Below are 18,132 nucleotides of genomic sequence, written 5' to 3' on the forward strand. Positions count from 1 at the left end.
GGCTACTGCCCTTTGTGATGAAGGAAAAATCTCCAAACGGCCTGTTTGAGCACACATTTTCTGAAAAGTGGAGCAGGTAAAAGACAGAGAGGATGGACTTTACTCATCATTGGGGGGTTTGTAGACAGACTAGAGACGCATATTAGTGTTAGAGAAACATGGTGAAGTGTTTTTTAGATAATATGTGACCTTTAAGTTCTATTCTGACATATTTTGGTATGATTTTAAGGTTCAACGGCTGCTACGTCTTTAGGGGGAAATTTGCCAAATTAAATCTAAAGTTTAGCAAAGGCAGAGTTGGTCATTTTCTCGATGGGGTGAGAGAGAGCAATGAGGGAACACTACTTTCAAAGTCATGCTAGTCATGCAAAAATGACCAACCCTGCCTTTAACAGAGCCAGTTTCAAATTGTTGTAATAAGTGTTTTAGCAACATTACATAAAGGTTCTTCAGAGAAAGTTGTTTTTGTCCTGAGACTCTCTCAACGTAATTGGTACTTTTGCCTCGCAGGATGTGGGAGTTGGTTTTCCACTGCCGCCTCAACTTTCCCCCCCGTGATCACACTGCAGCCCTTACATTACTGTTTAACAAACATTACCTTGTGCAATTCCAAACCTTTATATACCTACACATCACTTTGATCTCCAAATGACACAAAATATCACAGTGTCCCTTTAATGATCGAAGCCATTCTTTCGTCTTGCAGTGTTGTGTGTTTTCTTGTGTATTTTTTTTAAAGAAATTGATCCTTCTAAAGATGACTCTTTTTGAACCTAATCATGTGTGTGTGTTTGGTCCTCAGTCTGACACCGGGGGGGGGGGTCTCGTCTCCTGCGTCTGTGTCTCTGGACTTCCCTTAGAGTAATCGCAGCTCAGAAAACATGTCGCCCGGGTCGTTGCACTTCCTCTGGCACACGCAGGACGTCACCCACTGCATCTTCCACTGCGTATTGGAGCCTCCCTTGCACGTGAAGTTGACCTTGATCATGCGCGACTTGTTGGGCACACAGCAGCGCTTGTCTGTACACACGCCGCAGTACGTGGGCTTAAACTTCTTGGTGCTGGTGCAGCCCGAGAGGGTCAGCTTCTCCGCTTTCTTCGCTTGGAATTTAGCCCTGCATGTTTTCCCCTTCGGCATCTACGAGAGGATATAAACGGTTTCATTTTAATATGTTAAAAAATGAAAAACCATTATAAAGATCTGAAACTAGATTCTTGAATAGACCGGCCACCTTGATACTCTTGATCACGCTCTTCTGACACGGGCGCAGCAGGCACAGTCGGCGGTCTTTCCTCATCTCACATTTGCCGTTGTCGTTGTTGACGCGCACCGAGATCCCCAGGCCGCAGGTTTTGGAGCAGGGGCTCCAGGGGGTGGTCTGGACCAGACAGTTCTTCTTCCAGGCTAAAGGAGGATCCCTGTAAGCTTTCAGTATTACAGTTAAAGGGCACTGTGTCAACAACACCCTACACCAAGAGCCCGGCTGGGTGCCACTTAACTGCCGAGCTGAGCACGGACTGGAGAGACCCCGAATACATACTCATCTCAAGGAATACCCTTGTTTTAAAGATATGAGTTATTCATTCTACATGTTTCTTTTGAGATGTGACACCAGGCGCACCAGAAAGCAACAAATCTTTTGTTTATTTGAGACATCCCAAAGAGTTTTTTCCACTTAGAAATCCGAAAAACACACGCTATGACGGAGTTAATGTATGCGTCCAATCAGAGTTCTGACTTCAGGGGGAGCGTTCCTGACCACGTTTCAGACCAGCACCTCTGAATTCCTGACTTTTGAGATCAAATGGAATGCACCAACACCACAGGTCCTGAGGGGGGGCAGGACCTTCTCCATTGCTGTTCCCACCCTCTGGAACTCAATCCCATAACCATTACAGACCCCCCCCCCCCCCCTCACTTTTCTTAATGACATCTCTAACACCTCTTCTGAATCGCCTACAGCCACTAACAAACTCTGTCTGTGCCGTTATCACATCTGCACTCCTGAAAATATCCAGATAATTCCAGTTTGCAGCTGTTTATTTTACGAGCACAGAGATCGTAGACTGTCTGTGCAGCAATCACAATATATGACCGTCACCGCCCTCTCTCATTGGCTGGGGGTGAATTCTCCGCTCACTCTGACTTAATGCAGAAAACTATAGAGGGTCTGGCAGGAGAAACTCCAAGTGAAGTCCGAACGAAAACATTTGACCACAGATACAGCTCCTCCCAGAAAGATCAGAAGATTTTCAGGAGTTTTTTGTGTGAAAGCACTTTTACATTAATTCCTCTTTATTTTGTTTTGTTGTTCTTTGTGAAGCGTCTTTGAGTAACTCAGAAAAACATCCAATGTAAAGGTAAACTTAATCTCGCCTCTCCATTTCTGGTGCTACCGCCTGAGTTAAGATGACCTGGAAAGAGGAGGGACACTTGTAACGCTGCATAAAAATGTAAAAACAAAATGTCCAGCCTTCCTTTTTGGATATTTAAACACTCAAAGAGTCGACACTGCTCTTGTCGTTAGCGTGGGCCATTGTTCGTTCGTTAAATGTTCACTTTTACACTTTCTGTTTAAAGAAACACTTTTAATGGACAGATTCTGACTCAGCTTTTGAATTTAAACTATTTTCTGATTCCCCCCCCCCCATAAAGTATTTGAGCTCTTTGGTTTTTGGGGCAGTCATAGTTTCATGCCAAGCAGAGCACACAAACCAGCACTGATACATCAAAGTGAATAAAAACAGAGCCGCTCCTGTCGTCCTGGTTATAACTGGATCCATCCATCTGTCTGTATCCCTCTGTGAGGCAGTCTAACCACAGGCAGCCACACCTCACTCCCCCTTCACTACCACAGCAATGAAAGCCACCCCCCCCCCCCCCCCTTACTCATTCACATAACTTGGGGAGTAATTAGCATTCCTGTCCAGACAGGCAGGCCCTTCTCCGCGGCTCTGCTCCACAAACACTCACCTGACATGTAGGTGGTGTCCTGCTGGTGCTTCTTTGGGCTCTGGCCACTGCGAAGGCTGGCTGGCATGTTGCCCATCAGCGGGGCGGGGCCTAAGAGACCGGCAGGCTTCTGAATAAAAGCGGGGGTGCAGCCGATGGCCCCAGCGATACATGTGCACTTATAGAGGGGGCTGGGCTGGAAACCTTCTCCGTTCTCATAGTGGGCACCATTCAGGTCACAGCCCACGGCCATCAAGTCTGAGAGAAAGGGGGGGGGGGGGGGGGGCTAGTCAGGGCTGTGCTTCACACTGGTGAAGATTTAAAATACAGGCAAAGATCCTAAAATATTAATGATGATATTATGTTATTTATGAAGTCATTTCTAATACTCAGGGTTGTAACGGAACAGCTGTGATTTTTTCAGGGATGTGAATAATGGATTTTGTCTGACTTAAAGAGATGACCCACGTGAATTATATCTAAAATCCAAGCATCAACCTCCAGTGTTGAAAATGAATCCAAAGCTGAGGTGCAAATTCCTGCAGTTCCTCAAGTGCCCACTAGAGGCTGGCTGCAGAAGCTCAGGAAGTCACATATACACGCATTCAAAAAAGCCAATTTTTCCAAAAAACAAAATAGGTCTGATAAACTCATGTATCGATCAGCACACATTGTACATTTTTGGATGAAGGATAAGAGTTGTTCACAATGAGGCATGTAGCTGACCTGACTGACAGGTGGGAACGAGGTAAGGGTTGATCAAGAGGTTTAAAACCCACCTCAGCTCCAGCTCTCAGCCTTTAGGTTGACTGAAAGTTAGAGTGAGTCAGGATTTCCAGCATGGAGACCGCCATCAATGGGACTCCAGCGCCCCCTGCAGGAACAGACGGGTGACGTCAAGATGCTTCAGAGAGTGCACATGTGACATGCTTGGCTCCCCAACAAACATTATCATTTTATAAAACGTCTCCTCTAGGATCCAAATTTTATTGGACCAAATGGATCAAATTCAGCCAATAAGGACTAAAACTGACGGGTTTGTTACTTTGAGTAACATGTATCTCATATCTAGTCGCCCCCTTGTGGAATGACTGAGGACACCCAAATCCTCTTGGCTCTGTTCCATACATGGTCAGGTTTTATCATTAAAACTCATCTCAGTCATCTTAAAAATTCCTCAGCTTCTCCTGCACATGACCGTCTGCTCAAGTCAGCAACAACTTGGAAACTTTGGAAAGAATATGGTGCTTGCTGACTTGACGTCATATTTGCCACCAACATGGGGGTCAAAATATGTTTTGTTAATATTGAGATATTTTTGTATCTGTATTGCAGATGAATTTGTAAGTCAAATGTAACTCGTAACAGAGACCCTCCACACATCGTCTTTGTAGAATCCACGCTGTTTGTTGTTGTTAAAACATTCCACTTTCCCTACTGAAAACACGTTAACACACTAAAGTCGGAAGAACGACTTCCCAACTTGGAAACTGGGACCATCCGAGGAACTCCTGAGTGCAGCATAAAGCCTCCTGACAAACCGCTACAATGGCCGATTGCAGTCAGATCGGACACGCCCCTAATTATGCATAACTTGTTTCCCTAATGAAAATCAAAATGGGTGAATTCTAATCATCAATGTTTACATCCATTAATGAAGACATTAACTAATCAGGGTGTAAACATGTTTATATTCTGCTGACATTTTAATATGGTCTTTTAAAACCGGCACCTAGTGGACACTAGAGGAACTGCAGTTTTGTATGAACTTCCACATTGGATTCATTTTTCAACACTGCAGGTTTACCCGTTGAGTAAGACTCAACTCTTTTCTTTGTGTATCGCTTGTCCTTCATTCATGAAGGGCAGAAGCTTCTCATTTTGAGATGCTTTCTCCAGTCGAAACTTCAAAACCTCCCCAACAGCAAGCCCTCCTGCTCCACTTATTATGTAATTCAATTAACTCTGTGGTCTGGTTGAACTGTTTCTACAGAGATCTTTGTAAGGAAAGATGCTCCGCTCTGTTAAGTCAGTCCTTAGAGTCAAATGAGTATTTATTTTGTTTGGACTCTAAAAGACTCTTATTATCTTTGTGTTTGTCCATTTCAGGATTAACATTTTCAATTCAACTATTTCCCTTACGTTCATATGTCATCTGACTTATTCAGCAAATACTTAGATCTACTCACACGCACACACTCCGACCTCGAACCTCGGCTTGTCTGCGGAGAAGTCGCAGTACATGCCCTTGTGCGGGTCACAGACGTCCCTCTCGTTGCACGACTGTCCGATCTGCCGGGCGCAGCTCTTGCAGCAGCCACATCCGTCCAGGACTGAGCTCACCCCCGGGGCACAGTAGGGTCTTGGCTGACACTTGCAGGGCCATTGGCAGAACTGCCGCCTCTCAGCCACAGCTCGCCCATCTCTAGCGGCCAGCTGCCCATTGTTCTGAGCCCTGCTGAGGCACTGAGGAAGAGGACAGAGATACATGAGTGACTGCAACTCAACTTGTCTGAAGGATTGGATTTTGGAAAACGGACATGCTAAACATTAATGTTTTGCTTATTCTGACTCCTGAATCAATCACAGGGCTGACATGTAGAGACAGACAACAAGCCACACTCATGTTCACACCTACAGACAATGTAAGAGTAACCATTTAACCTAATAAGTATGTCTTTAGACTGAGGGAGGAAGCACACAGGCATGAGGAGAACATGCAATTCCACACAGTCTGATGGGGATGGGAACCAGGAACCTCCTTGCTGTGAGGCAACGTCGCTAACCACTGCACCACAATGCCACCTTTTCAAAATGTTGATGGGAAAATAGTTACGCTTTCTCCTACATCTAAATTGAATTTGCATACAGATATACTTTTGCTCTTACAATTCAAGACTTAACGTCTTCTCTTATACAATAAAAGTGTAAATATTCAGGGCAAGAAATAGGTTCTAAATACATCACTTGTAGGAAGAAAGCTGAGAACAGCATCACTATTGCACACTTAATTGCAAAGTTACTTAAAAGGAAAGTTGGTATTTTTATATTTTAGACTCTAGATGACTAACAAGTACAAAAATGATTCATAGTGAAACTACTACTTCCTGTATTGACCAGGTTTCACTTGGAAAAGAGGTTCTGAATCTTAATAGGACCAACCAGTTAAATACATCTAAGTTTAATTAAATGTACTGTTTGCATGTTATAAACTATCTTAAAACAGAAATAAGCTACCTTGTATACCTGTATGAGGTGTACAACCAGTGATGTAGTGGTGCCTGAAGAAGTGGGTATACTCTTCTTCCTCAAATGTTTTTTTCAGTACCTCCTTCCAGCAGAATGGGAACTAGTGTTGTAGTACTGGAAATCAGTAATAAAAAGTGGTCTCAAGACTCACTTTTTGAAGGTCTCAGTCTCGTTTTTGAATCAAAAGCATTTTGACTTGGTCTTGTCTCGGTCTCGGACTGGTTGGACCACCACTGACAGGCTTTTTTCTTTTCTTTTTTATAGATATACAAGTATTGTGTTCATCCATCAGAATGCAGTCACTCGACTGGAAAGTAACATGCATCACTGCTTGATGATGATTGTTGTAATCCATATAGCGCCCTCTGTTGGTGAAAGAGAATGTCTAGTGTAATACAATAAAACTCACATTAAATGCTGTTTGACTGGTGAATAAATGTACTTATATCAGCGCATATCTGCGATAAAATTCGCCAATACAGAAAGTCACTTGATATGCTAATATCGGTCTGTATTATCGGCTGGCCGATTAATCGGTATAACTCTACATCTGCACTTCACCACTGGGTACAAATCAAACAGTACAACAGAACAGACAACACACAGTGACCTCAACTTAAATGTCCCACTACATCTCAGATACATGACGTACCGCATAGATTATAGTCAACAGATCTATGGAATGCCGAGTGTTACGGCATCAAGGATTCTTAAGGATGGGGAAGTGTTGAACAAACAGAGGACAACATTTGTATACTTGCACATAGCCTTTTTATAAAATAAATTCAAAAGATGTTCAGGCTGTCAAACGATTGCATTTTGTAAATAGCGATTCATCTCTAAATGTCAATAGTTAATCTTATTTTTATATCTCTATTTTGTTATTTGCCTTTCAAAACAGTTGTTTTGCTTTTATTTTGCATTTTAGTACTCTCTTATGCTTAGGGTCCTTGACTTGTTTGGGAACAAACCTGCTTTTATTTTTGAAAGAAAATAAGGGACTTATGGTAGATCGAAGGTTTCAACATGAACTTAACTAAAGAGAATCGAAATTGTAACGGATCACAAATTTAAAGGTCACATATTTTACAAAATATACTTGACCATGTTTTTCTTTAACTAATATGTGTCTCTAGTCCGTCTACAAACCCTCCAATTATGAGAAAAGTCCATCCTCTCTGTCTTCTGCCTGCTCCACTTTTCAGAAAATGTGTGCTCAAACAGGCCATTTGGAGATTTTCCCTTCATGACATCACAAAGGGCAGTAACCCCTCCCCCAGGTGGGTGACACTCCCACAGCTAGGTGTTTGTTCTGTCCTCTGAGTCTGCCTTCTCACCGTAAACAATAGGACATGGAAAGAGAAAGCCCGAGACACCCAAGCCCTTACAAAGAGGGGCGTGGTCAGACACAGCTCATTTACATATTTAAAGCTACACTGTGCCGCGCTTCCACAATGCCAAAACCCAATGTGAACTCACAGACAGAGACACCAATATTACGCCATCGCTGAATCAATATGAATGTACAAATGTGCAATGATGTCTGTTTTGGTATTGGCTATTGCCAACAATAGCCTGTGTTCAATATAATTTTCATCAATCAATTAATACAATTTCCGGCGACTCCATTTAATGTCCTAGTGACCCCAGGTGGGGATGGGACTCTAAGGTTCGGAAAGCCTCGTTTAAAAAGAAAGAAGCCAAAAAACTAGACATGATTTTTTTTTTTTCTCTTCCACAACAAACAAGGCTGCACTCATAGTAAGAACAAAGTTAGTATTCAAACTACAAATAGGCAAACTACTTCCTTGTTTTCCTAAAAAATCTTTGCTTTCTATTGACTATGCCACCGTGACCGCTCTGAGCCTCTTGTGCTCCATTTCCCCCGGTTGCTTAGTGCTGCCAAGGGTCAGGAGGGGTTATGCCAAAAATCTGAAGCCTATCTGCCAGGTTTACTGAATGAGCTCATTTCATGGTGTGAAAATGGGTCCTCAGAATGTTTAAATGCAAAGACCTCAGACTTTGCTCCCCTTTGAGAGATAGACCAACCTTCACCCAATCATAGAACACAAGTGGAAATATTCCCCAGGTTCTTAAGAAATCTGAACATACAAAACTTTACTAAACAGAGCAAGATGCATTGATCCTCTGTAGGAGACTTTTTGAACCTCTGCTATACCAAGAATTCCCAAGCATCCCAGTTGTTTATCTCCCAGTTTCTTCATGTATGGCAGGTGTTGAGTGTCCTCAATGGTCCGTCTGTTTGCAGTGTTAGAATAGTAAAAAGATAATTCTCTTCTTACCTGTTGAACAAGGATGAGCAGCAGGGAATGGCAGAGAAGCGATAGCATCTCTTAAGTGAGAAGGTTTGTGTGAGCTCCAGGAGGGCGCAGGGGGACGAGGGAGCTGGAAGGTGGGATTTAGGGAGGACGACTGGCAGAGGGAGAGGGAGAGAGAGGAATGGGGAGGGAAGGGTGGGGGGGCCGAGAGATTGGGAGAGCCGACCTGTCGGAGAGAGGGGGACAAAGCGCCCCTCTGTCTCCTCTCCAAACACACCTTTCCCCGCCTTACTGATCCAGAGTGGAAATATTTGTCTTCATAACTGCTGGGCCGCTCCGAGGCCTTCAAGTCCTGCCCACTTGTTTATTCTTAGTCCGCAGACTTGGATCGCATTTATCAGGGTTGCTGTATATCACCCTGTAAAATACATTTTAAGATATACCATATAGCTCCATATGTTGATGAACAAAAGTTGAATTCATGCAGAAAGTGTTTTTTTAGTAGGTTGATGCATTCAGTGTATGTTGTTGTAGTGGGAAATGTAAGCTGTATGCTCCCACTTAAAGTAGACTGACATGTGTTTGTGTTCACATTCCATTATTATTTACCCTTAGTGAAGAGGTCCCTCTCAAGAGCCTCGTCAACCTAAGGCAACACTTCTTTGAGAATTCATTTGGACCAAGCAGCGACTTCCAGGCCTGAGAAATGAAGCCAACACAGAACTGTACTTCCCTGAAAGTACACTAGGGGCTGTCAATCTGCATTAGGCCCCACGTTCTCTCTCTAATGTCCTGGTAGTGTTAGGGTGGACAAACTCTTTACCCTTGCAGGGTTGCTGGGAGGGTCATTGGAGTTTGACAAATAAGCCAAGGGAAACTGAAAATGGTAAATAGACTTGAGCTTATGAGCGCTTTTCTTTTTTTGAATTGAATTGAATTGAATAGTCTGCTGACTACTCAAAGTGCTTCTACACAGCAGGTCACACCTACACATTCACTCTCTGATGGTAGACGTTGCTAAGTGATGTGACTAATAATAATAGTAACTAATCCATTCATACACCACCGACGAAGCAGTGGGAGCAACTTGGGGTCAAGTGTCTTGCCCAAGGACACATGGGACATGTTGCTGCAGGAGCTGGGGATTGAACCCCTGACCTTCACATTGAAAAGAGCCAGAAAGGGGTCCAGATGGTGTCTCTCCTGTTCCTGCATAAGGACACACTGACCTGAGTTTTGGGGTTGAGATGCCAATTTTTTTTATTGCCAAACAGAAAGGACTCAGAACATTCTGTTTCCTGATTTAATGGCTGTTTTACGATTCACTGACCTGTACAGCAGGCAGTCAGTAGGGGGCGCTCTCAATCTTTTGCCTTTAATTGACGGCTTTATTGCACTGACATTCTTAAAGACTCTTTTAAAAAACCACCTACTCTACTAGTAGTACGTACTGATTTAGCCGAAATGCAGTATGCCAACAAATGCGAGTTCCGCAGTATGACAAAAATACCTGGATGTTGTACTGATTCAGGAAGAATCTACAGTATCCATCAGACCAGTCTCTCTTACGTTCTGTTTCCCACAATGCACAGTACAGACCAACCCACACAAAGATACCACCATTATTTAGAGAGATAAGAATGTTATTTTTGTTGGATTCTCGAAATCGTGAAAATCTAAATGAATCATGTGTCAGGTTTTTTAAGACTGTAAGTGGATGCTGTTTCTGTCAGCTGGGCTGTTGTTTACTTCCTCTTTCCAAGACCGGAAACCAGTTTAGAAAATGCTGGAAAATAACCACGACTGGCACTAGTACTGCATACTACATTCAATAGCAGTATGCTGAAGGCGGTTTTGAAAACAGCCAACGTCTATGCAAAAGCCTCATTGAGATTAAGAATTTTCTTTTACAAGGGTTTCCTGGCTAGGAGCGTATTGTTTTATTTCGTGCTTTTATTATTAAGGCTGAACAGACCTTTAAAGGAAGAATGCCCAACTTTTTGATCCAGTAGATGTCGCCCTCGAGCTCCAAACAAACTGCTGTTTGGCCACGCCTCCTCCATACTGAAGCCTTCGCTCTCCTCCAGCGATTCCACACCTCCAACTCTCTCCCTTCACATTCAAGCGCAAGCAAGAACTCAAGGTGCAGACAAAGTTGTGCTTGACTCGAGCTGCAAATGCTTGTGTCATGCACTGTTGTGTTAGCATGCTAATGTTAGCACTCTTTAGTTAGCTTGTAGCTTCATATTGCACATAAACAGACACATAATGAGCGTGATCTAAAAACTTTTCTGTGACATCAATAATCAGTGAGTATGTTCTTCTTCTCTCTAGTTCTTGACTAAAACAGCTTTTATACACAAGGGGAGGAGCCGGCCGTCCCGTCCATGTAAACACGGCTCTGACAACAACACAGCCAGCAGGACTCGAGCTTCTCACTCATTGTAGACAGTCATGACTCAGAGACACATTTACACAGGATAGACTTGATTTCTTATATATATATATATATATATATATATATATGTAAAATGTTACATATTCTTCCTTTAATTAAGCTTTGCTAGAAAAAAAATACTTACTGTATTTAAAATGACCATTTCTGTTACTATTCAAAGATATTTTTGCATATTTTATATTTTCCCCATTGTATTATTTCTCTGTGTTTGAGATCTGACTTTTTGCAGTGTTGCCTAACAGCTGCACAATTGTACCCTGCTGGAGTTCAGAAAACTGTCAGATACAAATGTTTTCAGCACAAGTATGAACTGGGAACTGTGTCAAATGTGCACTGGACTGTCTACATAATCCCACCGCATTTTAGGAAAGAGCCCATAAACAGGAGGCTTTATGAGCAGGGTGAGAAAATAATCAGTAATTCCTGATCATGGGTAAATGTATGCGGACGATCAGGAGGCCAAACTGCTCACTAGACAGAAAGTAATTAAACCAGACAGGAATTCAACCAATGCTCAGTGGTATGCTCTAACAATGCAACACATCTTTAGTGTGTGTTGGTGTTTGTGTTGCGTTTCATTGATTTTTAAAGCAGATTGCAGGAACTCTCTCTTGGTTCAGTTAATGGAGCTAGTTGATGATCTGAAGAATTTGGTGGTTTCAAAGAAAGGGAGCAAATGAGCTAATATCTTCCCAATAATCTATACAAAGCTTTTACCTATCCACTGACACATTGTCAGAGGGGTGGTCTGTTGTGCTGGAGGGCGACCCTCCCACCTGTAAAGATCTCTGTCTGATCTCACTAAATGACTCCTTCTCACTCTGTTAGTTCACATTTTCTCCTTAAAGCAGAACCCCTGACCTATAGTGCAGAGACGACACAGAGCTGCAGCCGCCCAAAAATGTGAATGACCTGATCCTGTAGGGACCATTACTGCATGGGCTCAGTGTTTTTTATTATTATTATTATTAGTTCATGCTCTGGGGAAACTTACATTTAAGTAAAGTAGTATGATATATGGTCAGTTACAAAGAAAACAGTTAAGAGAGAAGAAAATAAATAAGTAAAGATAGTTAAATATGATGGTTAATCATATCCTGGAAACAGAAGGTATGAGGCTGATATACAGTTAATATCTGCATAATTCATATAAAGTGATGATCAAGTTTATACATATACCAAGGTTGTAACTTATAGTGTAATAAAGCCAGAGTGTAGGATCATTCAGAGACACACAATTGGAGAGAACATGAAGCCCTTGAAGTGTCTGTTATCTCTTATTTAGGACAAGTAATATTATAATATATTTGTGAATTTATCTGATTCCAGGTTTCATAAGATGGAGAGTAAATGGAGTTTGACATTTGTTCTAGACTTAGTACTGTTTCAAATGTTTGTAACCATGATTTCTCATTTATTGTTCGTAATCTTCCAGTTACAGGCAATGATTGTTTTAGCACACATAAGCCAACATTTACAATCTTTTTTTCAGAAGCCATGTTTGTCTTCATCCCTGAAGGCCTTTGCACACTGAGACGTTTTTTTTGTCCAAACATTGTCGCACATTAAAAAAGATATTCTCATGTTATGTCAATCATATTTGCACACTGACTCCGGATCTCTCTTCCATCTTTTTTTTTGGGAACAGGTTCGATTTTCTGCGTTTATTCACATCCATCCCTGTTTGTGTGTGTGTGTGAGTCTGTAGTGTCCCTGCCTCAAATATACTGCCAGCTGCTGTTGAGGATCAGTTGTTTCACAGAAAGTGTTCTTTTTAATGTTTGGTTCCAGTATAGAGAGCAGCATATCAAACTGTACCACTGACATCCTGAAATACTCCTGGAAGCCATCGGGATAATTCTGCAGCTCCTTTATCAACAGGTGAAACTTTCAGGAGTGGACAGACACTTGACATTTAGAGAAAGAACAGCTAAATCATCTTCACTGCTTGATCTTCTCTGTGTGACGAGTATGACACATTTTGTCTTGACTGCGAATTTTCGCAATTAATAGAAAAATAAGCCGACCCAGTGTGCAAAATGTCTGTGCATTAGGTTCAGGATAACGGAACCAAAAAAAAACATCCTAAGAAACGGAGTCAGTGTGCAAAGGCCTTTAGTCTACAAATTCAAGCTGAAACTCTTCCATTAAAAAAGGAAACTGCATGAAAACCAGATCCAGAAACACAGCCACCATCTCAGGGTCCAGACCCCTTTACCTGAGGCAAAGTAGAGCTCTGTCCTGAGGTCTGATGAGTCACAATTTGACTTTTATTTAAATTCCTGACCTTACAGCTTGTTACACGTGCTCAGTTAAATAGCCAGAATTTCTGATCATATCAGGGTGCATTATCAGTGTTTCTCAAATGGTGGTACGTGTACCCCTAGGGGGTACGTGACAAATGTTTAAAAAAAGTTGCACCCCAATAAACCGATATAAAGATTTCTAGGAAAATCCACACACTGATTAAAGACAAATTAATTAACAGCATGTGTTCTCTATGCAACATCAAATAGGGCTATATTTCCAAATTATTTTCTGAAATGTTCTTGGCCGGACAACGGGGTACTTGGCTGAAAGAAATTCTGAAAGGGGGTACACAAGCCAGAAAGGTTTGAGAACCCCTGCATTAGTGTCCATGGAAAGTTGCCAAATTCTGAAATTCTGGTCCTGAAATAAGCTGACAAATAGATAACACTTTGTTATTTCAGCAAGACAATGCCAACCCACATTGTGCACGTATTACAACAGCATGTCTCCACAGTAAAAGAGTCCAGGCGACAAACTGGGCTTCAACAGTCCCAACATGTCAACCATAAAAAAATGTTTAACAGCTGAAATCCTTCATTAAACAACAATCTGATACATTTCAACTTCAAATGAAATAAATTGGTCTCAAACTATCAACAACTCTTATAATTAACCTGCTGACTGTTCCTCCAATTCATATTCTTTTCCAGCCATGTCAGTCCACTTCTAGTTTTTCACCTTTTTCAGAAACTGCCAGCAGAACAAGCTCTGATCTGAAAACTAGGAAGGTCTTGTCAGCTAGGTGGGTGAATCGAAACTTACTTTGAGTAGATATTGATAGTGGGTCATTGTCAGGCTTTGTTTGGACTGAGCACTTAAGTTTCATTCTCTGAGCATCAACAGGAGAGGCAGTTGACGTATGTCACACCCTCTGTTGATTGCAAGCTGAATCTGGGGTGGGATTTTCACAAAAATCCAAGCTTAAAAGAGACTGAATCCAAAACTGCCAGCAGAACAAGCTCTGATCTGAAAAGCGCCTGACGCTTCAGCGTGGCCACAGAGCCCAGGCATCCACGACTACTGCTTTGCCTATTTTCTCTGGTCATCTGCTAAATGCAACATGTGCTACAAAGAAATATCTGTCATTCATGGGAACAGGAAAAGACACATCTGTCATAGACAACGAAATCTTAACAACTTGGCTCTGCTTAAGAAAGCCTCTTCTACCCACCCTTCATTTACTTTTGGCCTCTGGAACTGTCAATCTGCTGTGAATAAAACTGAATTCATCCAAGCACTTGCAAAAATGTCAGACATTCAGGCACTTGCCCTTACTGAAACCTAAATCCGCCCAGAAAATACAGTCACACCAGCTGCTCTTTCTGTTGACACAGTGTTCTCACACACACACCCCGTTCTGTATCCCGTACAGGTATCCTCATTTATTATACCTGGAAATTCAATAAACTCTTCCCACTGAGCAACAACTCCTCATTTGTATATCACACAATCTTGGTTACTGCTCCTATTAAAATGTACATTGCTATCATTTACCGCCCACCAGGGTGTAATCTGAATGATTTTGTTGTGGAACTGGACATGCTACTCTCAGAAATCCCTGATGATGGAACACCACTGATTGTAATGGGAGACATGAATATACACACTGATAAAGCCCAGGCAACAGACTTCCTTGCTCTCCTATCCTCATTTGACCTCACGCAGGTCCCAACTCATCCTACCCACAAAGCAGGCAACACTCTTGATTTAATTCTGACTCGGAACTGCTCGACAGCAAACCTGACTGTCACCCCTCTACATCTATCAGACCACTTCTTTATTCAATTCACAATCTCCTTGCCGGAACTCCCTCAGGCACACCCACAAATGGTGTCATACCACCAAAACATGCGATCGCTCAAGCCAGCTCGGCTGTTTAACGAGGTAATGGCTGCCATGCCTGCCCAAAAGGTCTTTACTGCACTCTACAGACGAGGCTACAGACATACTCTGCTCCACACTAGCCTCATCTCTGAACAAGCTCTGCCCTCTGGTGTCCAAACCCGCTCGCAAAACCCACCCTAGCCCATGGCTCACGGAAGTCATAAGAGAGCAAAGAGCAGGGCTGAGGTCAGCAGAGAGAAAATGGCAAAAATCCAAACAGTCCGCTGACCTCAGTGAATATAAGCAAAGACTTGTCTCGTTCTCCTCCAGCCTGAAAACGGCCAAGACAACATATTATCAGAACAAGATATGCAATGCCACAGATACAAGAAAAATGTTTTCCGCTTTTAACTCACTGCTTCAACCACCTCCTCCTCCACCCTCCGATCTGTTCACACCAGACATGTTTGCCTCGTATTTTACTGAAAAGGTTGCAACCATCAGTAACCAGTTTTCTGAGCCTGACCAACTCAGCCCAAAGGCACCAACCAAAAGTGACTCACTCGACTCATTCTCCTCTCTGACTGAGTATGAAGTCTCTAAGCTTGTGCTAGACTCTTGGCCCACCACCTGTCCTCTGGACCCAATACCGTCAAGCCTCCTGCAGACCATTTCCTCTCCGCTTAATGCTGCACTTAAGCATATCATCAACTCCTCTCTGTCAACGGGTGTGTTCCCCACCGCATTCAAGCAAGCTCGGGTTACCCCTCTGCTCAAAAAACCCAACTGCCCTTTCTGTCAAAAATACTTGAGCACACAGTCTTTAAGCAAGTCTCTGAGTTCCTGTCCAGAAACGATCTGTTTGACCCAAATCAGTCAGGCTTTAAGCGGGGCCACCTTAATGAAACTGCACTACTGTCAGTAACAGAGTCGCTACGAGCTGCCAGAGCTGCGGGTCAGTCATCAGTTCTATTACTGCTAGACCTGTCTGCTGCCTTTGACACAGTCAACCATCAAATCCTCCTATCCATGCTCTCTGAACTTGGCATCTCAGGATCTGCCCTCTGCTGGTTCGTGTCCTACCTCTCTGGGTGATTCTTTAGAGTGTCGTGGAAGGGAGAAGTGTCCAAAGCGCACAGCTTATCCACAGGGGTACCTCAAGGGTCAGTGCTTGGTTCCCTTCTCTTCTCCATATACACAAGCTCACTTGGTTCAATAATCCGCTCTCATGGCTTCTCATACCACTGCTATGCTGACGATACCCAGCTCTTCCTGTCATTCCCGCCAGACGATGTTACAGTCTCTGCAAGAATCTCGTCATGCCTTGCTGATATCTCTAAATGGATGAATGAACGCAACCTTCATCTTAACCTCTCGAAGACTGAGCTCCTTGTCATCCTAGCCAGTCCCTCTATGTAACCACAGATCAATATACAGCTTGGAACAATCAAACTCATGCCCACAAAGTCTGCCCGGAACCTGGGTGTCATGATTGATGACCAGCTAACTTTTAAGGTTCAAGTAGCCTCGATTGCCCGGTCATGTCGATTTGCCCTGAACAACATCAGGAAGATCAGACCTTACCTGAGAACATGCTACACAGCTCCTGGTACAGGCTCTTGTGATATCACACATCGACTATTGCAACTCTCTACTGGCAGGTCTTCCTACATGCACTATCAAACCTCTGCAAATGATACAAAATGCAGCAGCACGACTGGTCTTCAACCTTCCTAAAAGAGCACGTCACTCCACTGTTCATCTCCTTGCACTGGCTCCCAGTTACTGCTCGCATCAAATTTAAAACTCTGCTGCTCGCTTACAAAACAGCGACAAAAACGACTCCTCCTTACTTTAACTCTCTCATCCAGGTCTACACTCCCTCCCACCCACTACGCTCTGCCAATGAAAGGCGTCTGATCCAACCTTCACAACAGGGTCCTAAGTCTCTGACTAGACTCTTCTCCTCTGTTGCCCCCCGGTGGTGGAATGAACTTCCAAACTCCATTCGATCTGCCGAGTCCCTCTGCACCTTTAAGAAAAATCTAAAGACCCAGCTCTTTCATGAATACCTATGTTGGGCCTCAGCCATGTGTGTGGGACAAAGGACTCAGGCCTGTATCACAGTCTCGAGCCTGACTAAAGTTATTTGGACGGCAACTAAACAAAGGCAACCCAGCAACCCCCAGACAGAAACTAACAAATAGGTGTGAAAAGTGGGGGGGTGGGGGGCGTCTGAATTCTCTATCCTCATTGGAGGAGGCCTGAGGTAAACCCACAGGCAGCTCCAGTCTTTAAAAGCAATCACCAGGCATTGCTTCCTTCTCTTCAAGTGTTGTCTGCCGACACCAGAGGATACCCTCTCCAACAAGATGGACTCCAGCATTCGAGACAAACCCTTTCCTCATCTTGGCTTACATGGGTTAAACTCCAGAGCTGAGGTTGCTCAGTATAGGTAGCTCTTCACATGCTGAATTCAAGCATCAGAGGATTCAGCTGACTACTTCCACGGCATATTTTTAGGAGTTTTGGGCGCAATCAGATGCTATCACGTTCGAGCAAAAACAAGAGTTTCTTTCCTTTGATTTTTCGTAAGACGTCATTGAACGCAACTGGACAGGAGCGCTGAAGGAAGCCCACTGATCCCTGAATCCACAAGGACACAAAGAACTCGGCTCCTGCAACCAGAAGACCCTATAGAGCAGCGCTCTGGTCAAAGATCTGAATCCCGCTACCCTCCTCCTACATCTGCCACGAAGGGAACCTGCCTGAATCTGTTGATTTAACATTCAACAGAGTGACAATCTAACCAACTTTGCAACGATCACCAGGAGTTACCCCAAGTAAGAGCTTTAGTCTGGGCAGAAATAGTTGTTTCTTTTATAACCACTGATAATTATGCATCATTGTTGATGACACGTCACATTCTGTTTATTATCTGTTGTAAGCTACTGCATTTGTTTTATTGTAATGAACTGCTGTGTTCTCCTATGCTAGTTTACCTTCAGTCAACAGCTTTCACAAACAGAAAGACCAGTGTACCCGCCGTTGAATCAAAG

General features: G+C 43.1%; 1 protein-coding gene across 2 annotated transcripts; it reads right to left on the reverse strand.

The window, feature by feature from the left end:
* Positions 1-6: 6 nt before the first annotated feature.
* On the reverse strand, positions 7-8,644 carry ccn6 (cellular communication network factor 6). Of its 2 annotated transcripts, none has more exons than XM_065963891.1 (5): positions 8,506-8,644; positions 5,143-5,419; positions 2,975-3,211; positions 1,233-1,405; positions 7-1,138 (listed from the first exon to the last, which is right to left on the reverse strand). In XM_065963891.1, exons 1-5 carry the CDS (start codon positions 8,551-8,553, stop codon positions 857-859), a joined length of 1,017 nt encoding a protein of 338 aa, XP_065819963.1. In that variant the 5' UTR covers positions 8,554-8,644; the 3' UTR covers positions 7-856. The 2 variants fall into 2 exon arrangements, with proteins under 2 accessions (XP_065819963.1, XP_020492361.2); XM_020636705.3 differs by having other exon boundaries at positions 1,233-1,426.
* Between the last annotated feature and the right edge of the window lie 9,488 nt (positions 8,645-18,132).

Source organism: Labrus bergylta, chromosome 15 (assembly GCF_963930695.1).
Source record: "Labrus bergylta chromosome 15, fLabBer1.1, whole genome shotgun sequence".
NCBI classification, from domain to species: domain Eukaryota; kingdom Metazoa; phylum Chordata; class Actinopteri; order Labriformes; family Labridae; genus Labrus; species Labrus bergylta.

Coding starts and splice junctions, on each gene's coding strand:
- ccn6 (XM_020636705.3), bottom strand. CDS start 8,553: ATGCTATCGCTTCTCTGCCATTCCCTGCTGCTCATCCTTGTTCAACAG. Junction 3,212..5,142: donor CGAGGTCGGAGTGTGTGCGT/GTGAGTAGATCT, acceptor CCTTTCTCTCAG/ACTTGATGGCCGTGGGCTGT. Junction 1,427..2,974: donor GGACACCACCTACATGTCAG/GTGAGTGTTTGT, acceptor TAATACTGAAAG/CTTACAGGGATCCTCCTTTA.